This window comes from Phacochoerus africanus, chromosome 7, assembly GCF_016906955.1.
Source record: "Phacochoerus africanus isolate WHEZ1 chromosome 7, ROS_Pafr_v1, whole genome shotgun sequence".
In the NCBI taxonomy this organism is placed as follows: domain Eukaryota; kingdom Metazoa; phylum Chordata; class Mammalia; order Artiodactyla; family Suidae; genus Phacochoerus; species Phacochoerus africanus.
In genome coordinates this window covers 31,027,751-31,043,157 of record NC_062550.1, presented here as the reverse complement: position 1 = coordinate 31,043,157, position 15,407 = coordinate 31,027,751, and the positions used below count along the sequence as shown (strand labels likewise).

The 15,407-nt window shown below is 48.1% G+C and overlaps 1 protein-coding gene and 1 long non-coding RNA gene across 2 annotated transcripts in view; one reads left to right on the top strand and one right to left on the bottom strand.

Moving 5' to 3' along the window:
* The window catches only part of PPM1H (protein phosphatase, Mg2+/Mn2+ dependent 1H), a 273,912-nt gene that overhangs the window by 235,333 nt on the left and 23,172 nt on the right, over positions 1-15,407 (top strand). The window contains exon 8 of the mRNA XM_047787110.1: positions 248-355. Coding sequence (XP_047643066.1) covers positions 248-355 — 108 coding nt within the window. The remainder of the gene's footprint in view (positions 1-247; positions 356-15,407) is intronic.
* LOC125131038 (uncharacterized) lies at positions 3,413-9,700 on the bottom strand. The gene is made up of 4 exons (XR_007135847.1): positions 8,379-9,700; positions 7,359-7,574; positions 5,797-6,019; positions 3,413-5,156 (listed from the first exon to the last, which is right to left on the bottom strand). It is a non-coding gene; the product is annotated as an uncharacterized LOC125131038 (long non-coding RNA).

Genomic DNA, 15,407 nt, shown 5'->3' with positions numbered 1-15,407 from the left:
GAGAGAAGCAACCCATTCAGATTAAGATAACTGGTAGAGAAGCCTGCTCCTCAAGTATGTAAGTGACCTTGGTGGGCTCTTCCTTGGACACAACAACCCACAGAAGTTAGCAGCCAGGGCCACGGAGCGGGACAGGAAGAACTGGAAAGTCATTGCTTCTCTCTCAGCCCGTGGCAGCTCTGCAGTGGCGGGGAGGCTTTCTGTGTGTGTGTGAGTGTTTCTGATGATTCTCTGCTTATACTCCTAGGCCCGAGTCATGGCAACTATTGGAGTGACCAGGGGACTTGGGGACCATGACCTGAAGGTGCATGACTCCAACATCTACATAAAACCATTCCTGTCTTCAGCTCCAGAGGTACCACATGGGGTTTTTGTTTCTCTTTTGTATGCTGTTTTCTACATGAGTCCTCCCGTGACTCACACTCATATTCAGACAGTAGCCGATTTGGGCCACAGGTGCTTGTGCAGTGTCTCTCATGGCTATTTCTTTTCCCCACTCCATTCTCACTTTGTCCCGGTTCCTACCCTCATCACCTCCTGCCCAGACACTGAAGCCCACCCGTCCCCCAGGGGCATCCTTTGCCGCCTCAGTCCAGCCTACATGTTGCCATCAGGCCAGTTCTCCTAAACAACTGCTCCGACACTCATTTGCTCAGAGCAAGCGAGCACGTGAGTAAAGCTCAGCGGTAAAAGCCCGGACTCCTTCATGTGGTGTTTAAGACTTGTTATAATTTGGTTTCTCTTTTTTTTTTTTTTTTTTAAATTTTAGGGCCGCAGGTGCAACATATGCAAGTTCCCAGGCCAGGGGTCAAATAGGAGCTGCAGCTGCCAGCCTGCACCACAGCCACAGCAACGCCAGATCTGAGCTGCATCTGTGACCTACACCACAGATCACAGCAACACCGAATCTTTAACCCACTGAGTGGGACCAGGGATTGAACCCACATCCGCATGGATACTAGTTGGGTTTGTTTCCACTGAGCCACATTGGGAACTCCCTTGGTCTAATTTTTTTCTTTTTTAATTTGACCTTTAGGGAGTTCCCCAGTGGCTCAATGGGTCCAGCATTGTCACTGCTATGGCAGGGGTTCAATCCCTGGCCTGGGAACTTCTGCATGCCATGGATGTGGCCAAAAAAATAAATAAATAAATAAATCTGATCTTTGTTCCCCTACACCAGGTGGAATGAACTTGCTATTTCTCGCATGTGAGCTTCGGTTTCCCACATTTACTCAAAGTATCCTTTCTGCCTAAAACGTGCTTCCTCCCCATCGCCAAACATCTACATTCATTTCCCTCTTTGCACTTTACTTTAAATGCTTCTCCTGCTTTCCCCCTCCCCCAACCACAAGTCATGTCTGACCCTACTCCAGAGACACATGCGCCGCTGCCTCTTAGAGTGTTTTCGCCTCCTGCCTGGTCGCGTAGTGGTTCGTGTGTACACGTTATCCTTCCTTAGATTTTCATTGCCTCAAAAACGTGTATCAGTCCATTGACGTTTGGAGAAGGTACACTAGCAAGTTGTCATAGATTTGGTTAAAAAAATCATTTTTCTTATAATACAGGAAACAATATCAAGTTCTGTTTCGGGAGATATCATTTAGAAAAGATTTTGCTTCTGAGATACAGAAAACTCTAATAGTAGTTTAGGGTATATTTTTCTCACATAACAAGGGGGCTGGAATTTGGTGGTTGTCCACGGGGGTGCAACTCCTCCAGTGTCAGCGCTGGCATCTCTGTTCCTTTTTTTCCTTCATGGTTCCAATATGGTGGCAGCAGCTCCAAGCATAGCATTTTCATGCAAAGCAGGAAGGAGGGGGCAGCCTATCTGTCCCAGCAGATATTCACTTGCATCTCATTGGCTGAAACTGTGTCACATGACCTCCCCGAGCTGCCAAGGAAGTTGGGGGAGGGAGAGAAGAGTTTCCAATTTCTACAGTAGAGGAGAGCCAGGGAGGGGTGAGTCAGGAACCAGTGGTGTTTGCACACTGTGTTATTAACTCTTAAAGCAGTGCCTTGCCCTGGAAAAGCCCAGACTGTTTAGACACAGCTCCATCTGCATTTCCTCCCCAAGGTGCTGCGTAGGCCCTTTATGTTAGAAAAGCTCACTCATGCTAACTCAAAAAGGGGGAGGTCAGGGGGAGATGCTTCTTTTAATAATATCAGAAGAGATGTTTATCATGTCCACAAGAAGAACCCCTGAGGAGCCAGGCTTTATGGGAGGGAAGGTGGTCCTGGAATCAGGGCAGCCCTTCGAACTTGAGCAGTGCAATCTGTCACCTTCGTGAAGTGGTTCTGGCACCGACGTGACCAGATGCATCTCATACGTCTCTGCTGCCGGGCAACCCAGTTTCTCCCTCTCTCAACTCCACATTGCCTTAGAGGCATCTCCTTGGCCCTACTCACCTTTCCTACTTCCCAGCCTAGAGCCTGCCCCTTTGGATTGTTATGTCCCCTCCGGAGTCACTGATGGCACCACCCAGGCCACCCCTTTGGCAGGGCTGAGAGCAGGGGCATTTCCTTCAGATACCGTGATTGCTGAGGCTGACATCCAAAATACCTCTTGCCGCAGGAGGTTGAGAGGCCCCTGAGAGGGGAATCTCCAGGAAATATCCGGCATGGGAGACACATACATTTCCTGCCATCACCCAGGTTTCAAGTGAGGTCAGCTTGGTGGAAACCACAATTAGCCTTTGCAGACATCTCTTTCTTTTTTTTTTTTTTTTTTTTTGTCTTTTTGCTATTTCTTTGGGCCGCTTCTGCGGCATATGGAGGTTCCCAGGCTAGGGGTCAAATCGAAGCTGTAGCCACCGGCCTACGCCAGAGCCACAGCAACGCGGGATCCGAGCCGCGTCTGCAACCTACACCACAGCTCACGGCAACGCCGGATCGTTAACCCACTGAGCAAGGGCAGGGACCGAACCCGCAACCTCATGGTTCCTAGTCGGATTCGTTAACCACTGCGCCACGACGGGAACTCCAGACATCTCTTTCTTAGCCTTCATGAGGAGGACCTTTGCTGCATAAAGCGTCCAAGGTTCCCTGGAAGCAGGCAGATCCCTGTGCCCTCTAGTCTGGCCAGCATAAGGATCCTTGAATTACTGCTGAAACTCCTCTTGGCCAGAGAAAAACCAAGAAATACTAGCCTCATGGACATCTATCTGGTCCCCCTTGGGAGAGAGGCATTTATCAGGCATATTAAATGGTACTGTCACCTTTCTACTTTCCAGAAGTCATAGATGAAGTGGGATTCATGCTGGGGGCCCGTTCTCAGGAAACACTAACTAGCCACTTTGCTCCTTAAAGCAGAATGAAAACCTTCTCATCCTCCCCTCCGCCCCCACTTTCCATAGAAAGTGAGAGGTTTGGTTTGGTTTTCAGGAGAATGGTCTCTATGCAGTTAGGTTCTAGATCTTTCAATAGCTAAGGGGTCTTCTGCTGAGAACCCACAGAGCCAGACCGTAGGTTTAAAACTCAGGCCAGCATGGGAGACTCCCGTGGGACTGATGAAAAATCCCAGTGGGTTGATCAGATACTTCATGTCACCTGTCTGGAGTGATGCGGATTTGCATGAAACTGGCAACCTCTGGCAAAATTTAAGTGCTCTTAGGAAAGGTACAGAGTTGAATAAAATGTAGAGTTTTTATGATAACAATAACAAGTAGCATTTATTAACCACATGGTCTGGGCCAAACAACATACTTTTTTTTTTTTTTAATGGGCAGTGTCTCATTTAATCCTCATAACAACAACTCTGTGAGGTATGTCTCGTTGTTATACCCATTTTACAGATCAAGAAATTGAGACGCAGAGAAGTAAATTAACTCCCCGATGGTTATATGTAGTTATTAACTAGTGAGATGATCAGGCTCTGGAGTACAGAGAGAGAAGCTGAGTTCAAGGAAATTCTTGGGTCAGTGTCTAAGAGACCCAAGTGTCTAAGAGTACTGTTTCAAAGGGCTCCGAAGATTGTACCTCTGTCTTGGGACCTCAGTGGCCTGAGTTTCTCAGAGAAATATGGTCTCAGACTAAAAATGATGGCAGAGTAGAAGCAGTAACTGGGAAAGACAGGAACGGCCTTTCGTGTGTGCCAACCTAGGACAGACAGAATTGTGCAAAATGAGATTGTGCACCTATAATTTAGCCTAATGGGTATGTAGTGTAGATCTCAAGATTCCCTTGCACGGGATTAAAATTGTTGTACGTTTTAAATGCTTCCAGATGGAGAGGCCTTAGCCAGAGCCAGGAGAGGGGGAGGAAAGTTAGAGGGACGAGGTGGGAGCAGCTTGAATCAGCTATGATGGAGGAGCGCAGAAGAAAGAAGAGGGGTACAGCCCCCCCTAGTCCCAGTCTTGGGGCAGAAACTCCTTCCCCTGGGCGGTGGTGACACAGGGGGCCTCTGCTGGGAACCCACAAAGCCAGGTCAATGTATATAAAGCTCCTCAGGAAGAATAACTGCCTCCCTTCCTGCTTTCATTCCCCCACCCCCAGCCCAGGCCTGCCCTGGCTCTCTAACCGTGACTTCCTCAGAACATTCCCCTGCTATGCTTCCTCTTTGCCAAGCATGGATCTTTATTTCACATTTGGGTTCTAACTTTCAAACTCAGCTCAGTCTGGTAATTTTAACGGCTGGGGCTGGGGGTGGGGGCTGGAATGTGATTTAATTCTAAGAAAAAAGGCTCAAAAATCTTCTTGGAAATCAGCGTTGTTCCCATTCATCATTGTAGCTCCTAATTCGATTTGATGAGTTCAATAAAAATAAATCAAAACCATGTGGCGCAAATTTACGTAAAAAATGCACAGGGGTTTAAAAATTAGAGAAGGGTTTCTAGCCAAACACATTTTCGGTTCTCGCTGAACACAAGGCGCTGGAAAAATCTCCAGTTTGCCAAACCCAAGGAGCGGCGGCCAGGTTTGCTGAGCCCCCCCTCGTCTCTTCCAAAGTCGAAGGTAGGGATTTCCGGCCAAGGACTGAATTCCACCAGAGGCCCCACCAACCCAACCCGGCATAGGAAGCGTCTTGACCCTCCCCTGGTCCACGGCATCTTTTCTCCATGTAGCAGGCGCCTCTCCTCCCGTAAGAGAAACATCCCCCACCAGGTCTCCCATCCTGTTGCTCAATGAAGTTCATCACCGTTCCACTCGCGTGTATCTCCCTAGAGAGTTGGAGTGGAGAAGGAAAGGGTTTGTGCAGGCAGAGGCCCCTGTACCTTCTTTGCCAGCACTTCTCCCACCCCATCCAGCACACACCTCGTGTCCTGTTCCTCAGGCAGCGAGGCCGGGCCTGCAGCCCAAACCCCAGATGTTCTCCACCCCTCGCCCCTTTCTGGCCTGTGACAGGCCCTCCCTGGAGCTAGGATTCCTCTCAATGACTTTCTCGCTTTCTGGCCTCCACTTCAAGACTGTGCTGTTGCCTTTAGGCCCCTTTTGGGTTCTGGGAAGAATGAGGTCTTTTTCTGTCTGGGGGCTGCTTTGCTAAGCCCACCCCACCAACTCAGCAGTCCCCCTCCCCTTTGGCCCCCGCCAGACTGAACCACAAGGAGCCCGATTTTTCTCTCAGCTTCGTTTTTCCTAGAGGGAGGCCCCATCATGGCTCAGTGGGTTAAGAACCCAATTAATACCCATGAAGACGCAGATTTGATCCCTGGCCTCCCTCAGTGGGTTAAAGGAGACGACGTTGCTGTAGCTATGGGGCCTGGGCATGTTCTCTCATAGTGCGATGCCTTTGGGCCTTGGTTGACTACAAAACAAACCACCCCAAACCATGGAGGAACAATGTATTCTTGTCCTTCTTACTTCTGGGGGTTGAACGGGCTCAGCTGGCTGGTTCCTCCTTGGAGTCTGTCGCGTGGTCACAGTTGGCTGTCAGGTGGGGCCAGCATCATCTGAAGACTCGGTGGGTGGACGTCCAACATGGCTTGCTCACATGGCTGGCAGCTGATGTTGGCACTCAGCTCCGGCCAGGGTCTCTTGAAACATTTGCTCCTGGGATGTTTCCTCTCAGAATCCACCTGCCATGCTATGAGAAGACAAAAGCACCTGGAGAGCCTGCGTGTGGCTCCCTCAGCTGAACTCTCAATGCCCCAACCCCCCAGCTGTTTAAGGATCAGCTGTATAGCAAGAGGATGCTCAGCGTAGGGTTAGCTAACACCCCTGTCACATCACATCTTTACCATTCCTTTTCTGCGGTGAGCACACGTGATTTACTCTCTTAGCAAGTTTCAAGTATATAATACAGAATTACATACAGATTATGTATATATGTTTTATATATATATAAAGTGTGTGTATATATAATATATATATAAAGTATGTGTAAATATACATATAACACACTGTGTGTGTGTGTATAATATAATGCAGTGTATGCAGATTATATGTAACCCTAATCACCATGCTGTACTTTGGGTCCCCAGAATTTATTCATCTTCTAACTTGAAATTTGTGCCCTTTGACCATTATCTCTCTGCTTCTCCCACTTCTCTCCCCACCTCCTTCCCCTTTACTCTCTGCTCTACGAGTTCAGCTCTATAGGCACTTTCCTTCATCTCTTCTCTCGTCCCACAGCTCATACATCTGTCTAGTCTGTAGCATCGCATTTATCTGCTTTCTCAGTTGGGTTGATGCCTCGCTCAGGGTCCTTCCCTCTCCCATCACCACCACCATTTTGAAAATGTCTGGGACCAAAAAAAATTCACATGTGAAGAGTATGTAGAATTGCTTTCTTGGATTCTGGTACCATCTGATCTTATATACAGGAGTGACTTCATGCCTGTCTATCTGCATCTCTAACTCTCCAATCCAGCCGTAAAAATCACTTGTCATGCACCTGTGTGTCATCCACAAGGGTGGTTTCTATTAGGAAGTGTCTTGAGATTTGCTAAATAAAACCAGAATGTGGAATTTACTTGCCCCCACCCCCATAAAATCTAGCTTGGCAACTCATGAACTTTGTGGTCACATAAGAGGAGCCAACCTATATATTGTGTCAAACATTTCTTGGAGATTATCCCTCCCTGATCCTCTCCTGAAAAAAATAATAACTTCACATGAATGTTTCCATTAAACATGGAACATCTTTTGCTGGCACTAATTTATTGTACTGATGCATATAAGAATGCTTTGAGGAGTTCGCTCAAGAATGCAAATCCCTGGAAGTCACTTCCTGAAAATTGGAATCACTAGGTCTAGGGTAGGTCCTAGGATTTTTCATGTTTTTAGACAGCTCTGAGGCAGGTGATCCAAAGAATAACACTGAATGAATAACACTGTCATAAACTGTTTTTCACTGTGCTTGGGAGGGGTGAGGGTTGTGTTAGCTTCAGGTGTACAGCAAAGTGAATTGGGTATACATATACCTATTACTTTTCTGATTCATTTCCCATAGAGGTTATGACATGGTATTGAGTAGATTCAGGAACATTAGGTTTATAATCCAGAATAACTGCAGGCAGTGGGGTTGACTTTGCCACACAGCAGGTATCCCACCGCTCATCAGGGATACCGTGTGGATGTGTAGTAACTTGATCTCCTGCTCCCTTGAGGTCCCTGAAATCCTGCCATTGTGAAGAGTCCTGTGAAGTAGTAAGACAATGTGGTCATGTTCAGTCCCCACCACCAGAAGTAGCAGCTACAAGAATAAAGGATAGTAGTCATTTAATTATTTACACCCCAGGAGACCAGATAACTTACTCTGTCAACCAGGACATTTCGAGAGTCCGTAGGGACACTGTTAATCATTATGCTGGGAAGGCAGCATAAACCAAAACTATCGCAGACAGACTGACAAGGATGTATGGTCACTCTGTGTCTACCTCCCACGCCTCCTAAATGAATTTGACACGATCCAGTCCATCGCCACGGCACCCATGTACTTTCACTTGGGATTTCTTTCTGACCCTGATCTCTGCAGATGGGCAACTGAGTGAACAGAAACTTCTTCCTCAAATGACTGATGAGCTAGATTCAAGTCCATTTGTTCACTGGTTCATTCAATGAGCCTTTGATTCGAACAAGCCATTGGAATCCCAGAGAAAGGAGTAGAGGATGGGCATCCCCCGACCCCCACATGTAAAGGAAATGCCTTCATCAAGCTTACCTCAGAGTTCCCTTCATGGCTCAGCAGTTAACAAACCCAACTAGGATCCAGGAGGATGTGGGTTTGATCCCTGACCTCGCTTTCAGTGGTAAGCATCCAGCATTGCCATGAGCTGTGGTGTAGGTTGCAGACACGGCTCGGATCCGGCATTGCTGTGGCTCTGGTGTAGGCTGGCAGCTGTGGCTCCGATTAGACCCCTAGCCTGGGAAGTTCCATGTGTCATGGGTGTGGCCCTAAAAAAGCAAAAAATTTAAATTTAAATTTAAAGAAAAAAGCTTACCTCACTGAGTTGTAAAGTTCTGGCCTTGTGTGGAGAAAACGAAAGCCTTATGCTTGAGCAGCCACACGCTGGGAACAGCTTCAGACTCTATATTACCTAATATTTTAGCTGGTTTAGAAACTTTTTTGGCTATTAGATTACATACACCCTCAAAAGTCAAGTGTTTATTTTGTCTGTAGATTAAAACAAACAAACAAAAAAGCAAACCTCAAGAATACCTGTGGTGCCTTTCAAATAGAAAATTATACCCACAGCCAAAACAACCAGCTCCTTTTTGGGTGGCAGGAGCAGCCCACATATTTGTCATACTTCAATGTCCCTTGATTCATTTGCAGTCAAATGCTGAGGTCATGTGGTCAGTCCCATCCAGGTCTAAGTCATCCCATGATGAAAGAGTCGGGGAATGTTTGAGCCATAAGCATCCCCAGTGGCCACCTTGACCTTTCATTTCACAAAGGGAGACACCGAAGGTTCGAGAGGCCTCATCCCTCACTGCTCCCCGGTGGAAACCCAGTTCTGCAGCCAAACCAAACTCTGGAAAGCCGCCCTGGCATGTCAGCCCTGTCTCATCCCCAGGCTTTGGCCCCTGCAGTTCCCTCTGCATCAAAGGCGTGGGATGCCCAGATGTCTCCTCCCTGACACACCCCATCCGATGAATCAACACTTCCTCTTTTTGTATTCCCGGCAAGTGACTTTAAAATCCGAATGAACAAAGTGGTGTTGCCTAACTATTAAGGGACAGAGGTGGGTCTCAAACCCTAGTCTTCTGCCACCAGGTTCAGTGTGTGTTTCGTGGCATCACCTAGTGTAGAGAGAGTCACAGCAGAGAATTTGGGTGCAATCTTGGTGGCCTGCCAGACAGCCAGTATTGAAATAATCTCTCCATGTACTGGGTGACAAGGAAGGACGCTGGAGTTTCTTTTTCTTTTACAAGTGCCACGTTCCACTTCTACAGGCTGAGCTTTTGGATTGGTTGGCCACAGAGGGTGGAGCGGCCGAGGATTTGTACTCTTCTTGTTGTCCACCAGCTACTGGCAGCCTCCGCCTTGGGAACCACCTGGGTTTTCTGCCAAATCATAAGTGAGAGTCCCAGTTACTGTCATTTTAAGTGAGACTTTTGGAATCGAACCCAGGTCCCTGAAGCCCACTCCTAACTCATCTCCTTCCACCAACTAGCTACTTTTTTCAGGTGTACCACCCTGAGATCAGAGCCATTAAAAAAACACACTGCACATTAGAATTCGTAATTCCTAACAAGAACCTGCTGTACTGCATAGGAAAATCTACTCAACAGTTTGTAATAACTTATATGGGGAAAAAAGAACGGATGTATTTGTATGTATGAGTGATTCACTGTGCTGTACACCTGAAACTAATCCAACACTGATTTTTTTTTTAAAAAAAGGATTTGTAGTTCCTTTCCACATTATCTTATTTGATTTTTTTTTTTTTTTTTTTTTTTTGTCTTTTCAGGGCCACACCTGCAGCATATGGAAGTTTGCAGGCTAGGGGCTGAATTGGAGCTACAGCTGCCAGCCTCCACCACAGCCACAGCAACACGGGATCCAAGCCGCCTCTACAACCTACACCATAACTCATGGCAACGCCGGATCCTTAACCCACTGAGCAAGGCCAGGGATCGAGCCTGTGTCCTCATGGATACCAGTCAGATGCATTTCTGCTGCCTCACAACAGGAACTCCTCATTTGATCTTTATAAAAGCTTCGTGAGACAGATAGAGCACATGTTATATTTATTTTTCTTGTCTTTTTTCTCCACTTTTTAAACAGTGACTTCGGGGATGAGAAAATTGAGAGCTCACAAAAATAAATGACTTGTGTCAAGTCCCAGAGCTAGTGAGACCCAGAGAACTGAAGTGAGGGCTTCTAATAACGCAGGGAGGGAGGGCTCTTGCTCCCGCAGACAGCTGGGCCTGAGCCATGGGAGTGCCTCATCCTACCTTGAGTACTCAAGAGGGGAAAAGGCTTGGAGAATTTGCTGAGCTGATAAAGATGTGAACGCTGTGAGGAGCAGCTGGGATTTGGCAAATGGCAGAATGGATGGATTCTTTTTTTTTTTTTTTTTTGCCTTTTAGAATAGATGGATTCTTTTTTAAAGTAGCCTCAAGCGGTTGCAGGTTCGATCCCTGGCCTCGCTCAGTGGGTTAAGGATCGGGCATTGCTGTGACCTGTGGTGTAGGTCGCAGACCCAGCTCAGATCCTATGTTGCCATGGCTCTAGCTTAGGCTGGCGGCTATAGCTCCAATTAGACCCCTTAGCCTGGGAACCTCCATATGTCCCGGTGCGGCCCTAGAAAAAAAAGAAAACAAACAAAAAAAGTACTCTAAAGTAGCCTCAAGGAAGTTCCCATGTGGTTCAGGATCCGATGTTGCCGCAGTTGTGGCGCAGGTTGCAACTGTAGCACAGGTTCAATCCCTGGCCTTCAAATTTCCACGGGCCATGGATGCAGCAAAAAAAAAAAAAAAAAGTTGCTTCAAGAAGCACCATCAGCTTACAGTAGTCTGAGCTCTCTTTCCAGGTCACCCAAATTATCAGTAACAGAGCAAAGAGGTGAAGACATACTAGGTGCTGAACAAATATTAGGTACAGCTGGCAGCCAAGCAGTAAGTGAAGGTGCATATTAAAGAGCTGTTTGTCCCCAGCTCCTGTGTAAAGTGGGGGCCCTGGGAGAGCCGTCAGCACTTGGCTCATTTGGGAGCTCACAGCATGACCCTTAGTGCCCCCAGACTTCTTCCTGCTCTTGGCTCATCTGGGGGCTCACGGCATGACCCTTGGTGCCCCCAGACTTCTTCCTGCTCCCCCCCACCCCCAATACTGAGAGGTTTTTGTTAGCAGCTCCACTGAGTACTGGGAAAAAAAGGAAAGTCTGCTACTTCTGTTGTATTTCAGCGCATTACATTTTGCTGACTGCCTGGGGGCGCTGGAGTTTATAAGCTAAAACTGTGGGGGCACCATGAGATCAGGGGGGTCTTCTAAATGCATCACTATGTATGTTGAAAAATTCTTTTTCTCCCTCCCTTCTTCCCATTTACTCTTTGTCTCAGCATGTGTGTCCCGAAGATCTAGTGGGATTCACTCTGAAAGTTATGGCCCGTTGGAAGAAATGCCAAATGGGATCTCTAGCCTCCAGAAGTTGAATTTTGGGGGAAAGACGAGGTGACCGGCTCTCTGGGTGTTTATTGTAAGCAGGACAAGGGTGAATGTCCAGCAAGGGAAGTGCTTCCCTTTGGTGGTTTATTGTGTGGTTTCCAATAGGACAGAAACAAATAGGACAACTCAGACCTCGCCCCCCAGGGGAGCTTATAACCTGTGACGGTGTTTTCAAGGTGAGGTTCCCCCCACCACTTGCATTGGGATTACCCTTGTTTACACAGGCTGATGCCTGGGTTCAGATCTACACAGTCAGAATCTTGAAGGTTGGGCCCTGGGCTTTTCATTTAATCTGCACCCCCAAGTGATTCTTAAACACACTGAAGTTTGAGAGTAACTCTTCATGTGGAGGAGACAGACAAGTGAACCCCGGCTGGTACAAATTGGTAAACACTGTGTTAGTGGACCTGAGAGCCTTGTGTCTGCAGAGGACCCGGAAGAGAGAGAGGATGGCGGCTCTTGGTCTCCCAAAGGTTGATCTGGCGGCGGAGGGTGGCATGTGACACCTCAGCCTCTCTTCTTCACCGCTAGTCTAACACCGTGCCCACAGGCTCTTAACCCAGGGGAGGGACAGGTCCCCAAAGGAAGGAGAGGGAGGCACCAGAAAGGACCTTGGATGTGGCCTCATTTGTTCAGACTTCTGTTCACTGTCAGGCCCTCCTTAACCCGCTTCTAAAATGGCCCTCATGTCACTCTCTTTATCCTGCCTGACTTGTCTCCAAGCACCTGTCATCCTCTGACCTTGTCATTTATGTGTATGTCTCGCACCAAGTTTAGAAGCTGTGAGGGCGCTGTCACTTTTGTTCACAGCTGTCGGTGCACAGTAAGTGCTCAGTGAACACGTGAAGGGACCAGAAGGGCAGGTGGAGCCACCCAGGCCTCATGTCTCTGCTGTTCAGATTCTGTTGCTCCCTCTCCCTCTCTTGGCAGATGGGAGCGTGGGGAGGAGCCTCTAGGAGCCCTGGCCTGGTTCGCCCCTTCCCATGGAGGCCTCTGCGATCACACCCCTCCCTCCCAGGGACTCTCTTCCTGATGCCTGAGTCCTGGGGAGCCTTTGATGGGAGGCCCCATGGAACATGAAGACAGTGTGAGGAACTGAATGGGGAACTTTGGGGAGGTGAGCGTGGTCTGATTGACGAGGGCCCACCGCAGCTCCAGGGAGGGAAGGTCAATCTCCAGAGCCCGCCGGAGCCCTTTGAAGCCGAGCCTGCTAGGGAGGATGAGCACGCGTGCGGACGTCTTGCGTGGCAGTCTGGCTTTTCCGAGAGCACACTCACAAAATGTTCTGCATCACAGGTTAATACAGAAGACACGAGTTCCTTGGAAACTTGGCACAGTCCCTTGGAAATTGGCTAAAGGGCAGGAAACAAAGGGTAGCTGTAAAAAAACCCTAAAAGGATGTTAATTGGGGGAGAGCCTCAGGGAATAGGATGGAGACCAGCTTTTGATTATTTACATAACAATTGCTTGGAGAATGGTACGGAAAGGGATTTTCACGTTGGCTAAGAAAACTGCCTTAGAGAGTGGTGTGTGGAAATGTGAATAGCGGAATTAGGGAAGGATTCAATTTATTGACGGAATTGAAGAGGAACATTTTCTAACGTGTTTCTACTCATCAAGCCACACCCATTGTGTTGGCCAGATTTCCACGTGAGTAGGGGGCAGGACAACGTCGGCCTAAAACCGCTCCAATCTCCTCCACATTTGGGGGGCCCGCAGAAAGTGCTTAGAAGAGATTTTGACACTGCTAGACAGGACAGATCCTGACATGAAATGGATGTTATCTTCAGCCCTAGAAACCTCTCCTTTAGAAGGGGCTGGAGCGGAGGTGGCGTCTGAGACTGGGCCACCGGGCATCTACATCGCCCCACTTCCCTCACTAACATTTGCTATCCTGTGGAGCTCAGATTATCACAGAAAGGGATTGTAGATATACCCCAATAAGAAGCCAGCAGTCTCTCGTAAGCAAAGGTACTTGCATACTGGAAGGAACCACACAGTGATGCAGGACTTGAAATTGGGAGCCCAGAGGTGACACCTGCTATCCTCGCTAGAGCCTCCTCTAAGGGAATAGTCTATATAGGCATCACGGAGGCCACTGAGTTTCCTTTTTTTCAAACCAGTAGGATTCCTCTACAGCCTTGGTATTCAGAACATGGTCCCTGGACCAGCAGCAGCAGCAGCAGCATGTGGGAGTGAGTTAGAAATGCAGGCTCTCGGGCCCCACCCCAGAACTGAACTGGAATCTGCATTTTAGCAGGAACCCCGGGCTGATTCCTAGGCACATAACAGTTCCGAAGCATTGCTCTGAGATTACCAGGAACCACAGAAGTTAAAGCAGAGGGATTTGGTTCCTGCTCTAGAGTAAAAATCTAACCACATGAGTTTGGTGGCATGAGGACAGAATTTTGGCATTTGGGACTTTCCAGTCTGCTGTAAACTTAAGATCTCCCCTCCTGTTTTCTTTAATTTGCCTCATAAGGCACAACGCCTTCTCTAGAATGTAAACTTACCCTGAAGTGAACATGATTTTTGGGAAGATGTTAAAAGCCAGTCCCGTCTTTCCCTGAGTGTGGTCCATGTGCTGGGCTATTAACTAATTGCTGCATCTTGTTCACCAGCCACAGAGGCTGCTTTTCATTTGAGCTCATTTTCCAAAAGCTCTGTGGGCAGGTGTGGGGCACTCTGCTGTTTTCTGCTGCTGGGTATAGTCCGTGTCCACAGCACCAAAACTGTGGCAGGTCTTCACTGGCCTGTACAAACTTTGCTAAAACACAGGAGACTTGGTTTTTAAAGGTGTGGATATGACCGTTATGTAGGCTGCTTAGAATTGTATTCTCTCTAGATCCCAGGTGACATGACAGTGATTGCTTGTGATGGGGCAGGGGAACAGCTGCTTACACTCCCTCCTCCTCCCTCCCCTCCCCTCCCCTGGCCTACAGCTTTCATTCAGACTTATTTTTAGAAAATAGGGCGATGAGGTGATTGAAGGCATTGGAAGACTGATGCCACGGACCTGCCTTTGTCCTCAGCTCATGGGGCTGGTTCTGTCAAATTAGCAGAGAACAGCAATGAAATCCCAAACTCTTCTCCCCCATCCTGCTCAAGGAGGGTGAACATGGCGTTGTAGCCTAACCCAAGTCAGGCTTGATTTCTAGTATTAGTTCTGCTAAGGTCACGGTGTTCTTTTCCTCGGTGGAGGTGGATACAGCCACCTCACGCAAGTCATTCCAGGTGCTAGAGATGAGGAGAGAAGAAGGGTGCCGAGACACACTTAGGAGACTGACTTGGCAAGTGAACGGTGCCATTTAGGCTAGAGGAGCATCAGAGCCCTGTCCTTACATGAGTCCAGCCCCATGGGCCTCAGAGTAGGTAAGCCAAAAGGTGTCAAGTGAGTGCATTGAATGAAGCGCCTCCTTAGTTCTAGGCCAATGCATATGGAACAGCTACCATGGATCCTAGACTGGCCTTATCCCCCTCCACCCCAGACTACAATCTCACATGCAGGGCAATCTGCTTCTCATCGTCACACTTAGAGCCCTGGCACAGGGCAGGCCCTTAATGAATGTCTGTGCGATGGATGTGCAAAGGAAGGAAGGCAGCAAGCCTCCAGCTGCTCTTCTGGCTACCACTGTGTGTAAGTTGTTGTTCCAGCCACATCTCAGGCGTTACATTTTCAGCTAATTTCTCCTTTGTCCACCATTAATTTCTTGGGCCCATTCACAGTTGTGTTTGGAGCCCCATATAGCAAGTCTCCAAAGGAGGATAGCTCTGGCCACAAAGCTTGCTGCATAATCGAAAGCCTTACAATGCACACTGGGAAACTGCTGAGCTGGGCAGGAAAAGGGAAGAGAAATCA